Source organism: Primulina eburnea, chromosome 15 (genome assembly GCF_022965805.1).
Source record: "Primulina eburnea isolate SZY01 chromosome 15, ASM2296580v1, whole genome shotgun sequence".
Classification (NCBI taxonomy): Eukaryota; Viridiplantae; Streptophyta; class Magnoliopsida; order Lamiales; family Gesneriaceae; genus Primulina; species Primulina eburnea.
In genome coordinates this window covers 5,018,294-5,029,210 of record NC_133115.1, presented here as the reverse complement: position 1 = coordinate 5,029,210, position 10,917 = coordinate 5,018,294, and the positions used below count along the sequence as shown (strand labels likewise).

At 32.6% G+C, this 10,917-nt stretch overlaps 2 protein-coding genes across 2 annotated transcripts; both read right to left on the bottom strand.

The window, feature by feature from the left end:
* Nucleotides 1-1,323: 1,323 nt before the first annotated feature.
* Nucleotides 1,324-2,469, bottom strand: LOC140815122 (uncharacterized). The gene is made up of 4 exons (XM_073174234.1): nt 2,081-2,469; nt 1,850-2,001; nt 1,697-1,762; nt 1,324-1,624 (listed from the first exon to the last, which is right to left on the bottom strand). The coding sequence occupies exons 1-4, from the start codon at nt 2,130-2,132 to the stop codon at nt 1,487-1,489; spliced, it is 408 nt and encodes a 135-aa protein (XP_073030335.1). The 5' UTR covers nt 2,133-2,469; the 3' UTR covers nt 1,324-1,486.
* A 701-nt stretch (nt 2,470-3,170) lies between these two features.
* On the bottom strand, nt 3,171-4,355 carry LOC140815401 (uncharacterized). The gene has a single exon (XM_073174524.1). The coding sequence runs from the start codon at nt 4,353-4,355 to the stop codon at nt 3,171-3,173; it is 1,185 nt and encodes a 394-aa protein (XP_073030625.1).
* Nucleotides 4,356-10,917: the final 6,562 nt, after the last annotated feature.

Sequence of the window (10,917 nt, the reverse complement as noted above, 5' to 3'; positions counted from 1 at the left end):
ATGAATTTTTGTTTTTTATTTTGAAATTTCTTATTTAATGTAGAGGAAAACATATGTTGTATTTGTCGGACGAAAACCCGGTGTTTACGAGAATTGGGAGGAGGCTCAACTTCAAGTGAATAAATACAGTGGAGCTTCTCATAAATCCTATTGGAGTAGAGAAGAGGCACTTAAATCTTTTGATGAGTACATGAAAAAACAATCTGGTGGAGCTGCTACTTTTAACTCTGACGAAGCAAAATGTTCAAGTTCAAGTTCAAGTTCAAGTGATGCAAGTTCGAGTGGAAAATCGAGAGACTGTGAAAGAATAGCCCAATTAGTGGAGGCTCAAATGGAATTAGAACGTGAGAATCGAAAAAATGCATTGAAAATGGAAGAGTTGTCTAAAGAGCTCAAAGAAATACTACAGTCTCTACAGCTTGGTGAAGATAAATAGAGTTGTTGTTGCTTCTGGTCGTGGCGCAGCTAGTGAGGCACAGATAGTGATGCTTGTGTTTGTATCATTTTCGATTATCCTGCTCTTGTGTAAACACTGAAGTTTCTTTTATGTATTATGGGATTTGAATTAACAATGCAACAATCTGTCTTCAACAATGGCTTGAGTACCAACAGTGTATGAGTGTTTGCAACTGTTTATTCATCTTGTGTCCCAATTTTAGATGTATGAGTACCAACACTATTACGAATAGAAGTGTCAATTCAAATGCCCGCACAACCAGCACCATTAAAATGCTGGATCAGCACAACAATGTGTACACTGGTTTATAAGTCGCAATTATAATTCTCAAGCATTATTTTGATTCATATTTGAAACCATAACTCTAGTTCATTCTTATGGTGTTCTACATGGTATACTTGATCTTCGTAAAAAACAAACATTTTGATTCTCATTATATTCTCAGTTAATTGAGGTGAGGCATTGCATACACATACTAATTAATGTCAGGGTACACAAAGACGATCAAAAAATAATTATTCATTGGGTAAAAAGAAAAGCAATCTGGAACAACAATCCCAAAAAGATAAGTGATTAAATGACTAATCTAAGAAGAAGAAGGCTGGATCAAAAGTAAAACATCAAAGTGGAAATAAAGAAGACTTCATCATTCACAAGAACATCAATACGACCTCATGTATAAATACGACCTCTTGTATCAAAAGAAATTAACAAATGAAAGACTTATCAATTCAAATACCAGCACCATTAAAATGAAGAGATTTTCAAAACTACAACATTTACTTCCACAACCATTAAAATCCAACAAAAAATAAATAACATGAACACAACCACTAGTTCCACAACCATTAGAATCCAACAAAACAACATAACATGTCATCAACCACTAGTTCCACAACCATTAGAATCCAACAAAACAACATAACATGTCATCAACCACTAGTTCCAAAACCATTCAAGATTTTGATGATGATCCAGTGCTTTCAAGATTTTGATGATGATCCAGTACCCTTTTCCTTTGCGGCAACTTTAATTGAACGAGACACATTTGATTCTGTCGGTGTTTTTCCTTTGATCATCCAACGAAGCTCTCAAACTAGACACAGTTACGAAGTTCCTTCCACCTTTCACAATAACATGTGTTTGTTTGTTGAGTACTTTATCGACCTGAAAAAGGATAAATAAACTCAAACATATCCAACTCACGAAAATAAATGTAAAAGGTCTATTTGCACTTACATTAACTGATGAGATTCTGTTAGAGCTGCCAGTAATTGTTACTTCACTTGCTCGTTGTCGTACTACCTGAGAACAAACATTTAAATCCAAAAAAATTTACATAAATTATTGTCACTTACAATAAACATAAATACACAACAATTAGTTTATAACCTGTAATTTTTTCCTTTTTTTGAAAGCTACTTCAGCATGTTCAACGGCTTTATTGGAAATGAATCTTTCGCTTTCATCTGACGTTGTGTTGCCTTGTCCAGTCGCAACAAACTCGGCTTCATTGCATGTTTGTGGTGCAGATTCAATGTCACCTATTAAATGCTCAATAGTATTTAGATAAAATTGAAAATACGAAACTTCAATATCGTAAAAGTAACTTCAGAACATCACCTATATCCATTTCATTGTAATTTTGCGGTGTTTGAATTTGACCTCTGTCCATTTCATTTTTTTTCTTGTGTTGGCTTATCTAAACCACTTGCTTTAGTTATGTTGCAACTCCTTTGATTGTGTCCAAACCCACCACATGTCCGACACTTGTTGTTTCGTTTCACACCTTTCAACTTTGATTGTCTTGAAGCAGGAACTTCATCAGGTTGCGCCTTCTCAACTTAGCTGGCCTACCAACTTTCTCTTTGTACGTTGGTGGTAATGGAGGAGTTAACTGGCATTCAGGCCACAAAGATGGTCCATTAATGGGCATGATGGAGCGCGAGTAACACTGTTTGTATTTCAAAACACTGTAAAAAACGATGCACATAAGCCTCGGGGTTCTCTTGCTTACACCAAACAGCATGTGCACATGGAATTCCAGTAAAATCCCATTTCTTACAACTGCAAGTCATCCTACACAGGTCAACAGAGTGCTGCTGGTGTAATCCTGTGATCTGAAAATGTGTCTCATCAGCCATCAAAGGACTAAACACAGCTGCTTCCTTGCTATTCTTTGCCAACACAACTTTAATTTTTGGACACATCACACCATACCATTTCTCGGCCTTTTCTCTGTTAGTTTGAAACCTGACCATTAACAAATTTCTTAATGTTTCGAACATTGAAATTATTGGTTTTCTCTTGCATCTAAAATCATGCTGTTGAAACACCACACATGTTGTTGAGAAGTACATCACATTTTGGAATCGTGCTGAAGTATGCCTTGGACCAGTGTTGTTCAGGTTTTTTGCTCAACCAGATATAGGCATCAGGATTGATCTTCTTCAAGTCTTCCATTCGCCTTTTGAACTCTTCAACTCTTGTTGCCCTAGCCGCAGCCCAAAGAGCATTTTTAATCCCCACACCTCTGAAACCATCGTGTTTCATGTTGGTGTATATATGCCTAACACAAAATATATTTTCGGCATTTGGAAACAAATTCTCAAAGGCAGGAATCAAGCCTTTTTGCTTATCAGACATGAAGGCCCAACCATCTTCATTCTCAAAGCCAATATCGTTATTCAACAACTGCAGAAACCACATCCAACTATCCTTTGTCTCTCCTTCCACCAATGCATAAGCAAGGAAAAATGTTGTTATTTGGATCTAGACCAACTGCTGTCAACAACTGCCCACCAATATTGGTTTTCAAAAAACATCCATCCACTCCAACCACTGGTCTACAAGACTCCTTAAAACCTTGTTTACTGGCCGAGAAGCATATATACAGCCTCTGAAATCTTGGCGCATCATCTCCATCAGTCAATTTCAGAATCACAGATGCACCTTCATCGGACATTCTCAGTTCAGCATAGTAATTTCTTATTTGGCTAAATTGTTCCGAAATGCTGCCATCTACTAGCTTTAATGCCTTTTTCCGACCCAAATAAGCTTGTTTATATGTGAGGGATACATTCAAAGTAGATTTAACCTCTTCTCGGAACTCTATGGTACCTAACTTAGGATTTGATTTCAATTTACTCACAAAAGTTTCACCTAACCAGCTTGACTTGATGTTTTTGTTCTTAACATTCCAATAGCAGTTTTTGTGCTCAGGTTTAAATGTCTTTATATGCCAGCAACTGTCCTTATTCACTGGTGACACATGAATAACCCATTCACATCCTTCATTTTTGCACACACCTCGAAGCCTACTTTTATCATTCTTGACAAAGTTCACTACCATCCCTCGTCTGATACAATGACTTTCTGTAGCAAACTTTGCCTCTTTTTTTGAATTGAATATCATACCAAGCTTCAAATCAGGCTTTTCAGAGTAGGCATACATTTCGAGTTTTTGTGAATCTTCCTCTTGAGAATCAAATGCACTCTCTAACTCATCACTTTCTGCACAATCATCATCTCCTTCATCACCTTGCATTCTCTCAAACAAATCATTGGAAATATCACCATCAATGACTATATTTCCCCCTTCTCCCATAATATTATCATCTTCATCGAAATCAAACTCACTATCACAAAATTCTGCCTCATCTTCATCAGTGATTCCAACCCTTGTTTTCGGTGCAACTTCTTTTGGTTTCTCTAAAACACCAGATGCATCTATCTCATTTATTGATACAAATTCATCATGTTCAATATAAATTTCCACTTCAAAGTTTTTGGGGATGTGGTTCCTAATTTGAACCACATCAACATCACTTTCCAAATATCTACCATTGTTCAAAGATTTACCGATTTTGTGCCAAAATCTGAACTTATCTTTCTCCATGCATCCTACTTGCTCAGCATAACCCCAGAGTTCAATCAAGCCTATCTAATCCATATCCACAAAATCAAAGTATTCAGTGCTCCTACCTTTGTACGCTTTCCTCTTGCGATTGCTGTCCATTGAACCATTGTAGTACAATTTAATTGTAACAAGACTGGGTTCTCACATCCAGCCTAAAATGCATAAGAGTAACATAAGTAAATTTGATAAATCTCAAAACATTTATCCTCTAAGTCAGCACATTAAATAAGAGAAAACATTACCATAATTCGGGGTGAATCCTAGAGACATTATACTTCTTTTAGCCATTACCGACTTCCACTTTAGCAAATATACCGAACTGTAATTTCAAAAAAGAAATCGGTGGTGTTTCTTCGAGTTCGCCCTTCCCTTTCTTCGAGTTCGCCTTTCCCTTTCCTTCATATATCTAATTTGGGGATTAGGGTTGTAGAGTTTGGGAGTAATTGGGAGTAAAAGGTAAAGGAGTCAACGCTAATCTTAACGACAGGTAAACGGTAGGGACCAATTCGGGGATATTTTGAAAACATGAAGGATTATTTACGCATTAAAAAATCATGAGGGACTGAAATGAGAAAAGCGGTTAACGAAAAGGACGAAAATGGGTATTATCCCGTTCATTGTGAAATTAATCTCCGAGGCATTTCCTTTCAAGACTTTATTTAATATGGCAGATCCATACAACATGTACTTTAATATCATTACGCTAATAGACAATACCAAAGAATGCATTCATCCACAAATTTTGAGACACGACTGCTTCAAGCACCATTGAGGGTTACCCATGGCTTTTTGTAAATTGGCATTTCCAAGAAACTTGAAAAAAAATTCATTCTCATGGCATACAATTAAGGTTGCCCAGCATATCAGAGAATTCGTGCCTCTCATCATTCATTCGAAGAAGACCATCATCATCATTTGGCCTTCTCAATTTCGATCAACACACAGTCCAATCACATATTCACAAAACGTGAAAAGGCACTTCATGGTAGTTGATTCACCCATATGTAGGTACTAGGTACTCATCAAGATGGTCGGAAAGGACTCCATAAGCTAATTGACGAATCTATGCTCTGCATTATTTTAATGGTAACAAGCTTTTTCTTCTCGCACCATCATCCCACTGCTGAAAATACGATGAACATTCTCAAGTGATTTCACTATGCGAAGGAATAACTCTCTTCACATTCGTAATCATTTTCAAAATATTTGATCTGGATACACTGGGTTTGTGGAGAAATAATCATTGACGAGCCTCATGTATCTGGCTTCTTGATTTCTTTGGATGAATCTTCTTGTTTGCCTCATCTAGTTACTACTTTGATATGCTTCATGTATTTGTCGGCTTTGTTGAAGTATCAATAACATTAGCTCTTCGATTGGATCATAACTTTAATTTGGTCATCATATTCAACATCGACTTCATTTTCACTTGGGGAGCTAGAACTTGAGCTAGAGATGCATCAATATTGAGATATTTTGGAGGAGACAAATTCAAGTTTATATTTTTTTGAAATGATATGTTCTTAAAATGAAGAATTGCATAGCACAAGGTATCAATATATATTGTTTTGTCATGCAATAATTATTTTCCAACGGCTACTTTGCAACATATAGTTTCCAATGGAAAATTTGAAATAACTACATTATATTAATTTAAAATTAAATTAATTGATAGGATAATTACATTAATTAAATATTACATATTATAAAAATTACATAATTACTTCAAAATGAAATACTATTAAAAATATAAGGTCAAGTACAAACTTTAGATATTTCATTTCTCCCCAAAATCCTTACATAGACATTGATGAACGATAAATTGTTCCTTCTTAATTTGCGAAGTTTCCATGTAAAAGAGTTCGTATTCCTTCAGCTTAATTTGGTCTCTCTTAGCTTTTGATTTGAATAAGACAAATTTTTCTTTAATCACTTGTACTTCGAGTTGTTTTTGTTTGAGATCAAGTTCGGCCTTTTTTAAGCTTTTATACACAGTAAAATTTGCATACCTACTGTTCCTTGGAAGATTTTGATTTTCCTTTCCCTTTTTTTTTGTTGTCTTCTGACCCATTGGACGACTGTTTTCTTTGGGTAGGTCTATATCTAAACTCGCATCTTGGTTGAATTAGGTGTTGCTTGCCCCGACTCCTAGGTTCTTCTTCTTCGTGTCAACAAGGTGATCAATGAACTGTGGAATAAACATTGGATGTTATTTGACAATTCTCCACGCATGCTAGAGATTAAATGCATCACCATTATTTTCATGTAGATAGTTTTATATGCCAGCCTCATATCCTCATCACTATAAACGCTTCTATACACAGTGTAAATGCTATTATAATTTGCGTTGAAGCAATATACCTTCTTTTGGATTGTATTATGCCAAGTTCGATCATATCAAAGTTGCAGTTCTGGTAGGTGAACCTGCGGGACTATTCTCATTGTAGTAGTTTGCAACACGTTCCTAGATCGCATCCGCCTTTTGATAATTTTCGATGATTGGGTTATCACTAATATTGAAAATTGGGGAATCGAGATTGGAAAGTTGAGTCTATGGGACAAAAGATGGAGTTTCCGATTCTTTTTCGGGCATATCATTTGTTTGTCGATTAGAAAATCAATAAAAAGAAGGCGTAATGAAATATGGATTGGTCATATTTTGCCAATTTTCAGATGTAGGTGGTTGAAATGGAGCTCGAGGGGAGTTATTCAAATGATACAAATAATTTCCAAAACCTTAGAAATTCAGAACAAATGGGAAATTTGAAAATTGAGGTAGATATTGTGTAGATTCACCAAATTGAAAATATTGATAACATTGTGGAATTTGTGAATTTCGGAAGAAGCATTTTGTTCCAGAATGCTTGTGGAATTAACAAAATTTATAAAATATCCACTGTTATTTTCATCTATTTATGATAAAAAAAAATTATAGAAATAAATATTATAAGTGAAATTGAGATGACGAGGATAGTAGAGAAGAGATTTTCAGAGTGATTTATAATATTATCTCAAACCTTATACTTTTATCTGATATTTTATTCACAAATTTTGAAATTATATCCCACAATTTTCGAAATTCACATGTTTATATCTAATATATCCTTATTTAAATTATTAGATTTTGACATATTTATTTATTACAAAAAAAAATATAGGCTTATCATCAAGTTTCGAATACCATGAATATTTGTACAACATGATTTAATTATCCACACAACTTTAGATAGTCTATATTGTTTCATTTTCACTTTTCCTCCTAATATTTGTTCTTGTCCCCCGTAAATTTTTTTAGTTTTTTTGTAAGAAATTATGGCACATGTTGAATGAAAATTCAAAAGGAAAATTAAAAATGTGTGTCAACAATGGCAATGGCTATTGCACACATTTTTTGACAAATTTTGTGTATGCAGCCTCAACTTTAGAAAAATTGAGATGCGTAAACAATTTTTCTTTTGAATCTCGTGCTCCGCATTAACTCATTGATGGTATGAGACGCCTATATATACAAGCGTTTGAGGTCCCTAAACATACAATCTCATACAGAATAATACATCATCTATAGAGAGAGTGAAGTGTTTAGAAGGCTTCAATCAGAGGAAAATCAGAATACTTAAAGATGATTCAATGACTGGAGGTAACGCTCGATCTAGTTTTCGCATATTTGTTTATCATGTTTATATATGTTTAGAAACATGATTGTGTTGGTTTTGAGAAAATCTCTAACATTTGGTATCAAAGCCCTGATACATTTGCCTTGAAAATATCTGTTTTATTTTCTGTGAAATTATGATATCATGAGCTCTTCCAAAAAATTGGTTTACAAAAGTTTTGATACGAGAAGAGTAAAATTTTTTAATAGTATGAATTGAGGATCTTTCTTTGCAAAGTGGACAAAGAAATATGCTAAAATTAAAAAAAATTGATTTTTGAAAGTTTTGCGTAAGAATTTTCAATATTTGAAGTTCGTATATCATAATAATGAGAAATTTACCTGAAAATTCTTCTAAGTAAAACTCGTAGAAGAACTAGTAGAAGAACTTTGTTCTCGATTGAAGTTCTTTGTTGAACCATGAAGTCTTGAAGATCGGATGAAATAATCATTTTGAGAATGCATGAACCAAAGATGTTAACTATTCAGAGAACTTTACTCGGAGGGTGAAGAACATGATAAATGTTATCAAACTGATAAATGATAGTTGTATGTCGATGTGGTATTATTACATTTGACAAAATGCAAACAATCATGCACGTGAAGCCTCAAAATCTCATTTATTGAGATGATGAATTGGATGAAATAATAAATAGACATTCAACCAAGTCAAATTAATTGGATCATGTTTTATTCAATTGAAGGAAAATGGTATTATTACATTTGACAAAATTCAAACAATCACGTGAAGCCTTAAAATCTCATTTATTTCAAGATCCAATTAATTTGAGTTGGTTGACTTTAGACATCCAATTCATCATCTCAAGAAATGAGATTTTAAGGCTTCACGTGATTGTTTGAATTCTGTCAAATGTAATAATACCACATCAATAGACAACCATCATTTATCATTTTGATAACATTTATCATGTTCTTAAACCTCCGAGCAAAGTTCTCTGAATAGTTAACATATTTGGTTCATGCATTCTCAAAATGATTATTTCATCCGATCTTCAAGACTTCATGGTTCAACAAATAAATCCAATCCAAATTAATAAATTTGACTTGAAATTATATTTTAAATTTTCAAGTTCAATGCAATTTCCAAAACATGTTTATTATGCTCTTCATAAATGTCTTTCATGTGATTTTTAGCTCACTTAATGTAAAATTTTGCATAATTAAGGGTGATGTGGTCAAACCTTAATTATTTAAAATCAGACAGTTCACTAGACATAAATTTTGATTTTATAAATGTCCTAGTGATTCGCATAATTTTAATTTATTAAAGAATGTCTATAGGCTATAGCATCTTTAATTGAATTAAAATTATACATTAATTTTTTAATCACACTTAGTTATAACAGACATAAATTACATAAAGTTATTCATCATTTTGATAATACTTTGAGATGAATAATTATGAAGAATAAATATTGTATGCATAAAGAATTTAATATCCTAATGATTCGTATTATTTTAATTAATTGAAAAGTAGCCACAAAATCTTTGATTGAATTAAAATTATACATAAATTATGAGGATCACATTTGGTTATAAGGGATATAAATTGTAATTAATTATATTTGAAACATTGAAATTTATCCCACAAGAAATTTTGTTATGTTAAATATAATTAATTAGGATACAACATTGAATTATTTTCTTAATTTATCCACATGGATTAAGAATTAAATATAATTCAATAGTTATATCATTAAGTCGTATGAATCTAATTGAATTAAAAATTCAGTCCACAGACAATTTTTATGTTAGTGATTCATATGTAGATCATGATTTATATGAGTAAAACATGACAAATGATTTATTGCTTCATTTAATAACATTAGCATGTATTCATTAATATGATATTAATTTCTAAAATTCAATTAGTTTATAATTTTAAGGTGTGAAATTGAAGATTATTCTTCATACATGCTTAATGAGCACTATTTTTATGAAAGATTAACCACCTGTCATTAATGAAATCATTGATTAATGTATTGATCTTTCTAAAAAGTCGGAGAAATTTAATAGTTTCTCATATAGTTTCATATCAGATCAATATTCTTTTTGGGATCATGGGTTAAATTACAGTTACAAATTAAACACATTAATTATATAGTTTTCTTAAACTATAGCTCATCGATAATCTTTAACGGCTCAATTTAAAACTATTGAGGTTGAAATATTTAAGATTATCTAGTTAATAATATTTTGAATACTCTCGCTCAATGACTCATTTAAGAACGTCTAAAAACACATATAAAGATAAATGGTCAGTAAATGAGTTTTTTGACCATGTGTTTAAGAAATGATAAGAGTGTTGTGGAAGATAGAAATATGTGAACATAACTACTCAACTCTCCTTAGTTATAATCCAATATGGTTAATATTAGTCATTTCAATTGGTGGATTGATTAAGATTCTACAATCCATGTTATCAATATTGTGCAAAGATTGAAAAACTCAAAGAAGCCATTATAAAGTGATTTATGCATCATCTATTCAGTAAACAAGATGATCTCACATGGAGAGGCTGTCGAGACTTGCATAGTAGTTTTACATTGTTGATGAAAAGACTCTTCTCTAGAAATTTATTTAAATTTCAAGATTAGTATCCGATTGATATTCCTTAATTTTTTAGATTTATCATTTAGTTTATTGTATAAATATGATGTTTTGGGAAGTGATATTTTGTGTGATGGTCTTTTCACATTAAATTACAAAGTTATATCCACTATTGCATGTTTGAGAAAATATTGGTATTAAGAAATATGAGATGATACATGTTCATCACAAATCATGAAGTTGTGGAATCAAGAGATTCATAATTTCTTAAGAATGACTTGATTAGTGAGAGCGATCAAATTCAGAATATTGATCAAT

What these genes read in the sequence shown, in the direction of transcription:
- LOC140815401 (XM_073174524.1), bottom strand. Translation starts at nt 4,355, where the DNA reads ATGGAGAAAGATAAGTTCAGATTTTGGCACAAAATCGGTAAATCTTTG.
- LOC140815122 (XM_073174234.1), bottom strand. Translation starts at nt 2,132, where the DNA reads ATGGACAGAGGTCAAATTCAAACACCGCAAAATTACAATGAAATGGAT. An exon ending in TTACAATGAAATGGATATAG is followed by an intron (nt 2,002 to 2,080) that starts GTGATGTTCTGA and finishes AGCATTTAATAG; the next exon opens with GTGACATTGAATCTGCACCA. An exon ending in AAAAAAGGAAAAAATTACAG is followed by an intron (nt 1,763 to 1,849) that starts GTTATAAACTAA and finishes GTTTGTTCTCAG; the next exon opens with GTAGTACGACAACGAGCAAG.